Source organism: Myiozetetes cayanensis, unplaced genomic scaffold, assembly GCF_022539395.1.
Source record: "Myiozetetes cayanensis isolate MyiCay16 unplaced genomic scaffold, myiCay2020 scf6-25, whole genome shotgun sequence".
NCBI classification, from domain to species: Eukaryota; Metazoa; Chordata; class Aves; order Passeriformes; family Tyrannidae; genus Myiozetetes; species Myiozetetes cayanensis.
Genome location: NW_026087853.1, coordinates 43,489,682 through 43,503,868, shown reverse-complemented (window position 1 = coordinate 43,503,868; position 14,187 = coordinate 43,489,682). Strand labels below are relative to the sequence as shown.

At 38.5% G+C, this 14,187-nt stretch overlaps 1 protein-coding gene across 1 annotated transcript; it reads right to left on the bottom strand.

The window, feature by feature from the left end:
* Positions 1–2,500: 2,500 nt before the first annotated feature.
* Positions 2,501–14,075, bottom strand: ELF5 (E74 like ETS transcription factor 5). The gene is given in 6 exon segments (XM_050336165.1): positions 2,501–2,597; positions 3,201–3,452; positions 5,578–5,598; positions 7,215–7,256; positions 7,436–7,673; positions 13,961–14,075. Coding segments are annotated over 6 exon segments (765 nt in total).
* Positions 14,076–14,187: the final 112 nt, after the last annotated feature.

Sequence of the window (14,187 nt, the reverse complement as noted above, 5' to 3'; positions counted from 1 at the left end):
CCAGCCCTTCTGCCATGGGCAGGTACACATACCATGAGCAGGTACACCTTCCACTACACCAGGTCTGCAGTCCTCAGCACAAGAAACACATGGAGCGGCTCCAGAGGAGGACCATGAAAATGCCCAGAGGGCTGAAGCACCTCTCCTACAAAGACAGGTTGAGATAGCTGGGATTGTTCAGTCTGGAGAAGAAAAGGCTCTTGGGACACCTCATTGCAACCTTTCAGTGTTTAAAGGGGGCTTACAAAAATGAGGGAGAGCAACTTTGTACAGGGCAGATAGTGGTAGGACAAGGGAGAACAATTTTAAACTAAAGAGGAGAGATTTAGATTAGGTAATAGGAAGAAATTCTTTACTTCAAGAGTAATGAGGCACTAAACAGGCTGCCCAGAGAAGATGGGGGATCCCTGGAAGTGTTCAAGGCCAGGTTGGATGGGGCCCTGAGCAACATGATCTTGTGTCTGGCATCCATGCCCATGGCAGGGGATTAGAATGAGATGATCTTTAAGGTCCCTTCCAGCCTAAACTATTCTATGATTCTATAATATTGGGTAGTAAATTTTATTTTGAAAGTACTCATCCCTCATTTCTATTGTCCTGTCATAGACTAATTTTATGTGGGGTTTAATGTCCCTGTTTTGTCTGTGGTTAATGATTTTTCTTTTAGAAAAGTAATTGTCTTATATTGGGAAATAGGTGCTGCAAGAGTGCTGCAATAAAATTTGAGCATTTTTCACAGCATGTCCTTTACACCCTATCCATATCTTAAAGGGATTTATCTTTCAAGAAGAATGTGTGTAGCTGTTACACAGATAAAAAGAAATAAATTCTTGAAAAACAGGCATAAGATGAAGATATCCAGAGATGCATAATTTTTGGAAGAAACCTCAGTGATAATCATCTCTAACATGAATTTTGCAGCAGTTGGTGGGTAGAGGTGAAGGCAGTAAGAGCCATTGCAGCCATTCCCCACTAACCCTGTGTAGTATGGTAACAACCTAAAATGTTATTGCAGCAGTACTTGATAATTCCAGTTCTTAAACCAAACGCTTTCTGTAAAACACAATTGTTGTTGCAAACATGGCCATAGTTTTCTGATTTTCAAGAATGAGACTTTTAGGGCTAAAGAACAAAGGAACTCAACAATGAACTCAGGTTATGTGGAATAACAGGCTGCAAAGGCATCCATTGGAAAGCAAGACCAAAGCCCCATCAAAACTCCCTGAAAGCCACTTGTGGTTAGCCTAATATTGTTGATGGATTTACAGTTGCTTAAATTTGTAATGTGTAAAAAACAATGTCCATGAACACTACCAAATGGCTATGATGCTTTCAAAAAACACAATTGAATTTTCACATATCATCCTTCATTCTAACCGATTTACTTATTGTAAAGTTAAGGTAGGGAGCACCTGAGGGCACTTACTGCACATTAATTTTTATTGGTATATGTAAAACTGTATATCATAGGCTGCTTTGAGGAATTAAACCCATGGTTATATAGATGTGGGCGAAAGTTCTATAAAAACCTTGCCACAAATAATAATTTGCATTTCAAAATTAATGTACTTCAGCGAATGCTTATACTCTTTCCAGAACTGCTTCTTCCAAATTCAAAAGTTACTTGAATTCATCTTCGTGAGGATTAATAGAAGAAAAATTCAAACTTCTATGCATGAGAAGTTGCAAAAAGTGACCTTGGATTTCACAGAAGTTAATATTTCCATCAAAATTCTTTATAATAAAAATTATATTAATTCTACCATATAAAAGAATTGATATCATGTGAACAGTGGCATCTCACCAATACGGCACAAAGAACAGTGATAAATAATTGCAGTGAACTCTTTTTTGGCTCAAAACACTAAATATACCAAGTATATATAGATTAATATAATTGCATAGATGACACCAGTAGGCAAGGAAGATAGCTGCTTGATAAATAATGCAGAATAGAGTCTTTTTTCTTTGTTAACTTGGTTGACTGAGCCAGTTAAATCCAGACAAATAGAGAGGACTGAATTGCTCATTTTGAACAACATATCGAATTCTAGAATATCTGAGAAATGCAACGGTTTAGGGTACATTGGATCAGAAAAGTGGTTTTCTTATGAAATGAAGGAAATTTTTCTGTGTTACTCCAAAGTACAGGAACCTAACTGGGAGATGTACCTGAACAATTTCTTTTAAATGGCAGTGAAATGGGGCAGAATTTAATGTTTCCCAGTGGACATAGTGGCTAAGACAGAGCGAGGCAGGGACCTTTTAAAATCGACATTAATCTTAAGAGATGGTGCTTGGCAGAAATCACTAAGGGCAGGACAACTCCAAAATTCAAGTGCTGTTTCTGTTGCTCTGTCTTTTGAAGCAGTCTGCAATGGGTTCAACCACACTGGCAGAGGGAAGAGAGTGAGCAGAAAAACTCTCCCTCAAGTATCCATTGCAGCTTTATAATTCAGGATGTGGCACATTCTGTACTGAGAAGAAAGCATGAGGCAATTCACATCTTGTTCTCCTGCCATCCATGGGCATGCTTTCCAAACTTGTACACCAGCCTTCTGTCCACTCGTTCCAAAATGCCAGTTTTATAATAGTAAATGCAGAGGAAAACCAGGAAAGAAACAATGCACAGAGTAGTAGCAGAAATTTTTCACATGGAACTTCATGAGAGCAGAACAGTATGTGAATCACTGTGTTCTTTACAGTCAGGGAGCTCCTCTCTTTCTGTTAAATTGCTCTTGAGACTTTAAACAAGTTTAAACTTTCCCACATGCCTTGGAGTGCCTTCCACTGTTTGAGAGATACAAGAATTACAAAGAACTGTGATCTTCGATTTGTTGCACTTTTTCCCCAAGGTCATCACAGTTGAGAAGAAACTATCAGTGTTACTGGAACGGCAAAAAGAGTAATTTTGGGGGGATTGCTTGGCAAACATAACATTCTCAACTGAGATAAAGTGTGATTACTTCATTGTCATCAACAATTACAACCCTATACTGCTTTCTATTTAGCCCTATGGATTTTTTTTTAGAAGTAAAGGAGGCCAGGAGCTATCTCATGGCCTATAGAAAAAAACATTAAAAAAATAACCACACACCCAGTCCTTCCCCCCAGCCCCTATGTTTTCACAATAGTTATGAAAAATGGATGCTGGAGTAGAAGTCAAATGAAATGGGGGATACTGCTGCCTGTTAACTCACCGAAGAGCTCTGCTTAATTTTTCGTATGTCATTCTGTCATTTTTCTTCCTCTGTCCTCACATCTTTGCCAGAGCTTCTGATTTAACAATACGAAAAATGCCTTGTCTCCTGTCTTCCCGTTTCAGGATACCACTGTTTTCTTCAGGAGAAAGGAGCAAATCCCTTACAAATTCCCACAAATGAGAATTCTGTAGGTCTTGAACAGGAGGAAGACAGGTATTTAGTAGATGCCTTCTTATGCATGGCAAAGTACTTAGGCAGTATTTACGTTGCATTTTATTATTGGATTGTCAACCTCACAAACCAATTGCACTTACCTAAATGTTTAAAATTTTGGTGCATTTATATATATAAATACATATATATATAAATATATATATATAACATAAAATTTAGTGCATTGCCTTGCTGGAGGTGGCTTCAAATTATTTCCTCCAGAAAAAAAATAAATCAAGTCATGCAAACACCTATGACACTAGAATCTGGGCTTTTTGCTCCAGAAATGAGTACACTTTAGTGTCTTGCCAGGTTTATGTCATTCATATATTCTGTTCCACTGATTGACACAGTGTTAAACTTGATGTTTTAAAAGCAATTTTCAAGGCAATTTTAAGTGTTTCAAGTGAAAGATTGCAACAAGCATTGCTTGCCTTGAAAACGAGACAGTAGTATGAGGAATTAGAAAGCCTACTTCCCAGCATTGCTAAACCATGTTATATCAACTCAGTTCAAAAGTTTGTTTGAGAATCAGAAGTGATATAAATAATTTAACTCTACTGAAAAAGCTGCTAGTGTTGTTATACGCAGAAATCACCTTAACTTCAGTTTAGTCATTTGGAGCAGCCCTACAGAGGACTTGGGGGTGCTGGTGGGTGGACAAGAGACAACTCTGTGTGCTCAGAGACCAGGAGGCCAAATGCATCCTGGGCTTCACCAAAAACAGCATCACCAGCAGGTGAGGGAGGGGATTCTGGCCTTCTACTCTGCTCTGGTGAGATCCCACCTGAAGTGCTCTGTCCATGTCTGGGGGTCTCAGCACAAGAAAGACATGGACCTGTTAGAGCGGGTCCAGGAGAGGACCACTAAGTTGATTAGAGGGTTGGAGCACCTCTCCTATGAGGACAGGCTGAGAGAGCTGGGATTGTTCAGGTGGGAGAAGAGAAGGCCTTGGGGAGACCTCATTGTGGCCTTCCGGTACCTTAAGGGGGCTTTTATATAAAGAAGGGAGAGGGACTTTCTGTACAGACAGATAGTGATGGGACAAGGGCCAGTGGTTTTAAACTGAAAGATAACAAGTTTAGATTAGATGTTAGGAAGAAATTCTTTACTGTAAGGTAGGTGAAGCACATCACTACAAAAGAACAGGTTGCCCAGAGAAGTTTTGGCTGGCCTGTTCCTGGCCTGTTTAAGGCCGGGTTGGATGGGGTCCTGAGCAACCTGACCTAGTGAATGACATCCCTGCCCATGATAGGGGAGTTGGAATGAGGTGATCTTTAAGGTCCCATCCAACCCAAACCATTCTATGATTCTATGATTCTAAGTGAATAATTAGCATGCAACTGTATGTATTGCAGCACAACAAAACATGAGTTTTTTTCTAAATGCTCTGCTCAAAATGCTTGGATTCTGCAGAAATGTGGAGTTTGGCATACAGTGTGCATGCATGCAGTGCACCTCTCCATGACGTGCAGTCAAAGGATTTCTAGGCTTAGTGCTGTGCAGTACTTCTCAAATGTCAAAACTGCCTCAGCATTAAAGAAAATTAAAGAAGAAGCAAAGGCCCTCATTCTTTTTCATTTTTAGAAATCTCTCTCTTCGTCTGCTACATACTGCTGGTGTTTGAATACAGTGTTTCCTGTTGAATGGAGCTTATCATGTACAAACAAGTTTACTTACAGTCCTTGTTTGATGGCATTGTTACTTCTGCATCAGTAAAAAATGAAATGCCTAAAAAAAAAAAACCATAATCCAGTGTTCAGTTATTTTCTTCACAAGAATAACTTCTGAACTAAAATCTAAAGCCAAGTCCTTTTCTTCTGCATCATTGCTTGTGAATGTACCTCAGAACAGATGAAGAAAATACAGGCTGCAAAACCACAAAATAATTTTACAACTCATCTGCTGCAAAAATGATCTATCCTTCCCTCTGTGACTATGTTTGTGTTGTTTGGGGATTTTTTTTTAACTTTTAGGGGTTTTTTTCTTACGCTTTGCGTTTTATCTGTATGTCTGTGATCTTATGATTCATGTGCATTGTTTCTTTTCCCTCTGGTCCCTTTGCACTTCATTTTTGCTGTTCTCTATATCACAGCTTCTCTCCCTTTCTCTCACTTAGGTTAGTCTTTTCTTGTTCAGCTCTATGTCCCTTGAAAAATACTCCTGCAGTCTTTCCTCCCTCCTTCTGCTAAGTGAGTAAAGGTCATCTCTACGGCTGGAAATCAGATCTTCACAGGGCTGGGAACTGTCTGCTTTTTTAGGACAGTATCATCTTTTAAATGAGTATTTACAGTCTCAACACATAAATAAATGCATTGCATATACAAATATGCATTCAAGAGACTTAACTCATGCTGTGAGTGTGGCATACAAAATTGGGAAAAGCTAGACTTAAGCCCGCTTGTGCAGCCATAGTTTGGTCATTAAGTATGTTGTAATAATGTCTTGCTGGGCTACATACTGTCTTTCCTCACAGGTCTTATGCAATTTATAAGGTGGATATGCATGAGCTGTTGTATTTTGTTCACTGCCAAGTGTTCAATCTCTCTACTGACTATAAAAAAAATAATTTTCTTAATGAGATTTTCTTCACAGCTCTGAATTCTTTAATTCCCTTAATAACATCCTTATCTACTGCATTTAATAATTGCCTTCTGAATGGCCTCTGTGACATGATATATGAATACTAACTGGATGGAAGAAACTGATGGCAGTCAATCCCACAGCAGAGCAGTGCCAACCTAAACCAGAGGGCTATTTTGTTCCTGTGACAGTCTCTAGTCTTTCTCATCTCTCCCAGTCTTATCTGTCCTACTGACGACAGTCTCAGTCGCCATACAACCCTGCTTCATTTTGATAAATCTTATCCACATATTTTCTTAAGCACTGCCTTTTCTCTGGTCTTCCCAGTCTCTCAAAGATCCTGTTTCAGCTTCAGCCTGCCCTTCCCTGTTTGTTGTGTACCCAAGTCACCCTCTACTGCTGCATTCTGCCTTGCCACCTCTCTCCCCACTGGGCAGTTCAAAGGTAGGTAGTAGACCAGGAAGGGGTGGATAAATTCCAGCACATTGTGACTAAGCAGCTGCTCCCCACTGGAAGCTGGTGGCAGTGTCAGCTACCATGAGGTCCTCTAGGACTTGCATGCCTAAGTCTTTAATCCTTTTCCAGCAGTCATATAACTCTAGTTTGGTCAAATACTCCCCTAAGCCAGAGAAGGCTTGAGCCACTGAGGGCTTCAAGGAGCTAAAATTCTCCTCAGTTTCTCATTGAGAGGGCACAGGGAAATGACATTCTGAATTTCCCTGCTTAGTGGAAACTCCTTTGTTTGTAGCATCACAATGAATCTGAGTGCGATTGCCCTAGTTAGGCATACACACTAATCTTTGGTAGGCGTGACTTTAGAGAAAGGGTATCTGCAGCAGAAATTTCACTTCTATTTCACTTATTCTAAACTATCAATAACTTAGTTTTTGAACCTCAACTCATGTAAACATTAATAAGTCTTCTAAGACAATGTTGAAAATAGTAAATTAAAAGTGTTTTCATTCAAGACCATCATTAAGCATGCTATTAATGAGATGCCTACTGCAGTGATAATAACCTCATCAAACAAAATGTCTTGTTTACTTTTTAAGAAGCAAAGCAATCTTCAATACTTTGAGTTACAGGAATAACTATGTGTTAATGTCTTTCTATATCCTGTCAGGATGTTAACTTCCCTTGGATCATTCAAGTTGACCAGTTTTAGTGGAAAAACCACAGGAGAGTGAAGTGCTTGTGTGTATTTAGGGATGTGACTGGCTCACAGTGACATACCTGGTCTGTGTGTGATTGTGAGGCCTAAGGTCACAGTGAGATTTTCTTCCTGCCCTATTTCTGTGTATTCCTCGTGCAGTATCTAAGCGACCTCTGCACTTTGCCTTTCTTCAGTGCTCAAGAATGTGGATCCCACATTTTCTTTTAGTGCGAAACACACAAAAATTCAATGTTTTATGCTTTGTGTTTGATTTCTGGAACACTAACCATGCATCCTGATATTCTGTAAGATGAAATACAAGAATTCACCACAAATGCCTGCAGCTTCTAGGAACTCTTCCTGGGTCATGTTGCATAACTGCAAGCCATTGATATTAAAGTGGGGAAAGTAAATGCAGTTGGCATCTAATTTGTACTGATCACAGCAAAACTGCAACCATTCACAGACGTTGTGCTCACTCCAGTATTCTGTGTGGATAAATGTCCAGAAAGAATTAGGATCTGCAACATATTTGACAAGAAAAAGGAACACTGCAATGAAAAATTCATGGTGCACTTAATTTTAATAAACATATTTCAAACAAAAACAATCCTTCTTCCTTCTCTGGACTGTAGTCTTCCTTTCTTATTCCTCTAGAACACATCAAACCCTGTGTTTTTCATTTTTTGCTTTCTATTGTATAGCCTTTTGTATTTCATCCTGTGTGAGACATTTCAAGAGAAGGTGCTTACACATGGAAAAAAAGAAAATATGCCTCTTAATACTGCAGTCCAAAAAAATTAAAAAGTCGAAGTACAGAATTTGTGAGAATTGAGCACTCTGTAATATAAAGTATTCGTGGACTAAAGTAACTTCGGTCTTAGATGTGAAAATAGTCAAAGCTACCTTGTTACATTTTGTGGTAGATAGGTGAATAACATTAATTTATTACATTTTTTCTTAGAATTCCAGTAAATTATTTCATTTATTTAATCTAAAATAATGTTAGTGTCATCAAAGGGAATATTTGTTTTGTTAGATTAGAAAATGAAAAACACACTATTCTGAAAACACATCACTGGACAAAAAGCTTCCAAGTAAACCTACCATGCAGTTGTAACCTAAAATTTCTTTTCCAATTAAATCCCAAATTTTTTAAACAGTCTTCTCTCCTTAGCAGTGCAGTTACCAGGAAAATGTACAGAAATATACATATATTTGCAATAATTTTTTTCCCCTAAAGAAACATATTACTGATCTTATGTCTAGGCCTGATATGATAAATCTATATCCTACAGTTAACAAGCATAATCTGTAATTTAAACACTTTTTTTCCCCTAGAATCTAAACACAGGCTCTTATTGTTGAATTTGGTTGGGTAGAGTGATGGGCACACTTTTTAAAAAATCTACTTCCTCTTTTCATGAGCTAGACTGCTACACACAGGCAAAAGTCTGATCTTGCAATCTTCTGCTGGATGCATAAGCAGTTACCTTTTTTGGGTGATTGTAAGAAGCAGAAGCAATGGCAAGGATATGTCCTTTCTGTATCCATTGAAATAACATTTAGTGAAAGCAGAATTCAAGAATGCATGTTGGAATCATTATTTTCACTCATTCATTACTCAATTTTCTTCTATTCTTTTTAAGGATGACTCGTAATTTCTATCAGTTGAGATTCTTAAGCAGTTACGGAATCCAATCCTGATCCTTGTGTTAGGATCTTTGGGGATTCTAAATTAATTTTTGTTATATTATCTGTAATACTTATAGCACTGGAGTGGAGTAGATGCAGAAGAGTAAATAGCAAAAGAAAGGCAATCAAACATGTGAATGTAAAGAAAACAGAAAAGGTTTAGTTCATTTTCACGTCCCACAGCATCTTACACTTGATCTGTATTTCAGTTTCTTAGTCCAGTTATCTATTATTTATTACTTCATTTTCAAATATATTCTGAATATTTGATTTTAGGAATTGCTTATATGAAATTGTAATTTAAAAGAGGTTATGATAGCACTGCAAGTCGAGGAATAGTATCTGTCTGTCTAGACAGCCAGTTCAGAGTGCAAAATGATGCAAATAGGCTGGAGGAGTTACCATAGCAAAATTAATTCGAAGGGCTTGAAATTGTGACAGAATAACTGTAATATGGATCTTGCATCCTACATGGCTTCTGTAAAGTAATTAATACTTCTAATTACTTTAATTACAACTCCTAGAGGTTTACAGAGGAATTTGTGGTTGCTTTCATGAATCATTCCCATGCTATAAATATCTTCATATGTATGCACATACAGGATTAATGTAATATTGCATGCTGTGTTTTAAACCCTGAGACGCTACTGTGACATTGTAGCAAAGCCAAGAGGTGGGCAGAAGCTCTGGGTCTGACTTTTGGGACCCATACCTTTAGGATATTTGAATCCCAGATTTTATTCACCTCCTTAGTTAAAAGGAAAATCAGATGAGCTTGCCATTGGATTAACTTTATAAACCCTGCAGACGGAACACACCTGGCTATGTCAGAGTCTGAAGGCTTCTGTGGGGGAGAATGGGAGTGCTGGGAGCAGCAGACTCACAGGCCTTCTGCCAGGTAAAAAACAAAAAGCTTTAAAATTAGGCTATAGCTCTACTGGAATCCCAACTTCAGAGGTTGCTCAAGAGAAGCAGAAAGTTGAATCGATCCTTTTCTGAATCAGGCATGTTTTTATTTATTTTTTTTTTTTCATCCTCTGCCAACAGCCTCCAGCCCCCCTTAGGAAAACTGGAACATCATCACATCCTTAACTAGGTAGATTTACCAGGAGATGGGTGTCCCTGTGGGGCTGGGCATGAATCCAGCCCTGTGTTTCAGGGGCTGCTCTGTGACCTGCTGCCACAAGCCAGTCTAGATCCTATCCTGTACCTGTGTGCAATACGTAGCTGAGTGAAAAGGTCATGGCTTCCCTTTTCTATCTACAACTTCACTTTTTTATCCACAAGAGTGTTGAGTTGCTCATTTTTTTTCTACCTTAAGGCAATATGAAAGAAAAGCAGAAGTATTTATTCTGCCAATCCACAGGTACAGTGAATAACTTTGAAATACTTTGACCATTGGGCTTGGAACTTTGACTTTGTTTTGATAAATATAATTTTCTCTGACAGTATTTGTATTGTCAATTAAATGATGCAGCATGTTTCCTTCATGGAACAGCACTCATGTAGTCCAGTTTCTGTGTTTGGTTTTAGAAAGACTCAAATCATTCTTTTCAAATATGCCATGGCCTCTTGAAGTACTATTGTATATGATGAGCATTTTAAAGGTGCTGACATCAACATCTCACCTTTGCATGTGCTCATGGCTTTTCTATGTCATATCAGAGTAAAGAATTGAGGAAGCTTTCCTATCTTGTAAATGATGAATGTGACCAAGGTGTTATGCCACTAAGGAGAGAAAGATCAGCCAAAGACATAGAATCTATGAAAGATTTCAGGGGTTTTTTTTAGCGAAAAAGAAAGGGGCAGGTAAAATTTCATACCACCATACAAAAACATGAGGGTCAATAGATCCCCTAACAACAAGAACATACCAGAATTGTGCCTAAAACAGGATGATGATGGGTAGCAGGGGTGCAGAAGAAAACACAGAATTCAGACCTTTTCCATTCCACCATTTTAAGGTGATTTCCACTGCCTGTTCAGCTGCACTGACCATCTTATTGTACTTCTTGTTGAGCCTGGGTTGGGCAGTCCTTGGAGAACGGCGTCTCTTGACCTAACCTTCCCAGACTACAGAGCTTGTTTCAATCAAGAGACTTGATTGAAGTTCCCTGGCTAAGGTGACACCTCTAAAATGAGTCTCCTGCTTTGTGGGGGATGTGGTTTTATCAGTGGTGACAAGTGAAGCTGTGGAAGGCAATAATTCTCAAGTAGGTTTAGAAATGCACGCCAAATAAAAGACAGCTGTCCAGATTCTTCCAGGCATACATTGACTGCTGCATGGCATATGCAGGCAAGCTAATATAGTATGTGTGTGATGTATATATGGAGGGAAATACTGCCATCACTCGAAACAAAACTGCCTGATCTCTTTATATGTAGTACAGTTTTAATTATAGGGCGGGCAGATCATTTCTGTGTAACATGATCCACCTTTTTGTCAGCTGGAAAAGACATTTAATTTAGTCATAATGCTTGAAATTTAGAAGTTCAGAATTTATGTGAATTTTCTGTATTATTTTGCCCTTTTCACCAAGTGCTGGAAAACAGAGAAGAAAAATTACACAATGTTTTTGGTTTCACAAATGTTAACATCCTCCACTTTGTATTAAAAAAAATGCCCTCAAATACAAATGTTAATATATTCTGACAGCCAGAAAATAAAAGCAGTAAAATTACCAATGTGGGAATGTATAGGAAAACTAACTCTTTAGTTCTTCCCATGGGAGCATGGGGGTGGCTGCACTGTCCCTGATGAAAGTCTCTCTAAACCAGGGACTAGTGTTTTTTCTAGAGCAGGAGTAAGCCCAGCAATAACCTGTAAATAAGTTATCTTCATCTGTTTCTTTCTAGGCAGTCTTGCCATCACTTTCTCTTGTTTAACTTGAGCTTCCACTTTGTTTCTAGCAAGCACAAAACAGGTTTTCAAAAGACATCGGGATCACAATTCTTAAGCCTTAATATTACTGTCACCAGAAAAAAGTGCAGGTTGAATGTTATTAGGCTGACCTACATTCTACTCTGGTTTCAGAGCAAAGTACTTTTCTGTTCAAGGGCTGCTTATGCAATGCAGTGGTGGCTTTATCTGTGTGTGCTAGACGTGTTTTATGTACTCCTTGTCTCCTGTGGAAGAAATTATAAGAGAATTCGCAGGCTGGTTTAAATTTGATTCAGGAGAGAAATTACTGTAGCCATAAAGGACTCCTAGAAAGCCTAAAAGCATGAAGAATTGAGCAATAGAAAACATGTGCAGGAAGAAACACAGCTCCTACCTTGGTCAGAAGAGGCTAATTACTTCCTCAGCTCATCTTTGCTTAGCAAGAGGCAGTCTGACCTGATTGTTGCTTAAAGCTGTGTGTCTCAAGAACTGAGGGAGCTTTTCACTTAGCTACAAGTGGAATTCAACATGATTGCTGGAGTATAAATGCTGTACCACTGTTCATCTGGATGAATTCAGAGCAGGTGTAGCATCACAGGTCTTACACTGTTAACTAATATCAGACCACAGTAAAGTTATATATTGCCAACATGCCTCAGATGGGCTGCTTTGCCTTTGATGTATCTGCCAATATCAGAAGTTACCTTGGGATTATTTCAATGTCGGCGTCGTGGGTTTTGTATTTGGGGAGTTCTATTTGTTTGTTTAAAGAAGTGAAAGAAGGTTGAATTACAGGCAGATCTTTAATAAAAATCAAGGCAAAATAAGAAGAATTAGTCAGAGGGATCCAAAATTAACTTTGAGTGAATCATATCAGGTATTTAAAAGTGCATGTTTAAATTTTAAAACAGAAGGCTTTCTGTGATTTTTGGAATTTCAAATAAAAGCTAGGACTGTATTCTAAGATGGAATAAAAACTAATATTAAACCAGTATGATTTAAAAAAAAATCAGTTTCTGCAGGGCTTTAAATACAACCATCTTGAAGGAAGAAGATTTATATTCTATCTCATATGTCAAACTTAGTGACATAGAAACAAAACACTATGTCCTCAGTGGTCATGGATTAGCACCATCAGAAGCCATGTGGAAATTACTGTTGTTACTCAAAATCTATCTTGGTGGGAAAGGTCTTTTCTACAAGACCAGCAGTGTTCTCATGTAAAAGAACAAAAATAGCTTTGGAAGAGGAAAATTTTGCATTTTTTCCTGGTTCTCACCAAAAGTTTGGCTCATTAACACGAGTGGGTTGTACTACCTTCCTTTTCAGAGCCTTTTAAATAATTCAACCTGAGCACAGAGAAGAATGCCAGGACTATTTGGGAATTTAATCTAACTGTTTAAAAGGGAGAAGATTTCTAATAAGTCGTGCTTACTTAGGCTTCTGAATAAGGATCTGACCTGACACCAGAACATTTAGAATGAATTCCTTCAAACAGATTAGGGATTCCCCATATAAGATGCATGGCCTGGTAAAGTGTAGGTTTTCCAAAAGCACATTTAGAGCATTGCACCCTTAACATGGGCCATTTCTGTAGTGGGGAACTCTTGCACTATTACAGATGCATTTCTACAGCTGTTCTGTTCTCTAGTGGCTTTCAGAATTCAAGTCCTTGTCATCTTAGTGTGTATGTTCTCGGTCTCCACTATTCATTATGAAGTTGCAGAGCATTTGAGTAACTGTAAATCTCACAAAATAAATTACTCTTCCATTCAGCAGCTGAAGTGATGTACTGTGGGAATCTTTTCAGTGAGAAATGCTGGATTTCAAACGCACGGAGAAAACAAAGGGAGCCAAGAATCTGAAGCCATAGTTGCTGTGCCCCTCAGAATGAACTACGATGGCCTTTGAAAGTGTCTGCTTGAATTAGGTGTATCATGTTTTCAAATAAGAGGAGAAAGCATCAGTTCAACTCACTGCATGACAAACAAAACTAAAGTCCCTAGTCTTCCTGTGCACCTTTAACTGACATGGCTGGTGGTGTGCTTGAAAGATCAGTGAGACCAGAGCAGACAGTGCATGTAAGAGAAGGCTCAGCAGCAGTTCCAGAATCTATAGGCTTTTTGCTGCATGATTCGTCTAAAGTGAAATAAATTAAAAGCGCTCTTCAGTTTTTGACATTGTACAATTTCTTTTCTTTTCTATTGGAGTCTGTCTGCATACCTCTTTGACGATCACAGGCAGTAGAGACATCTTCGGATGTCCCAAATAATCTTGTCGAAGACATCAGGGGATCGCAAACCATTGTGTTTGGCAGAAATGTGCTCTGAGTTACTGACTCCAGCATCACCTTAAGACATTAATACATTAGTTGAAGGTGAAAAGATAATATTAAGGAGCAAAGTTTTAAGGCTGTAGGCATTATTCCCTATCTGTGTACGTATAGTTCCATGAGGTAC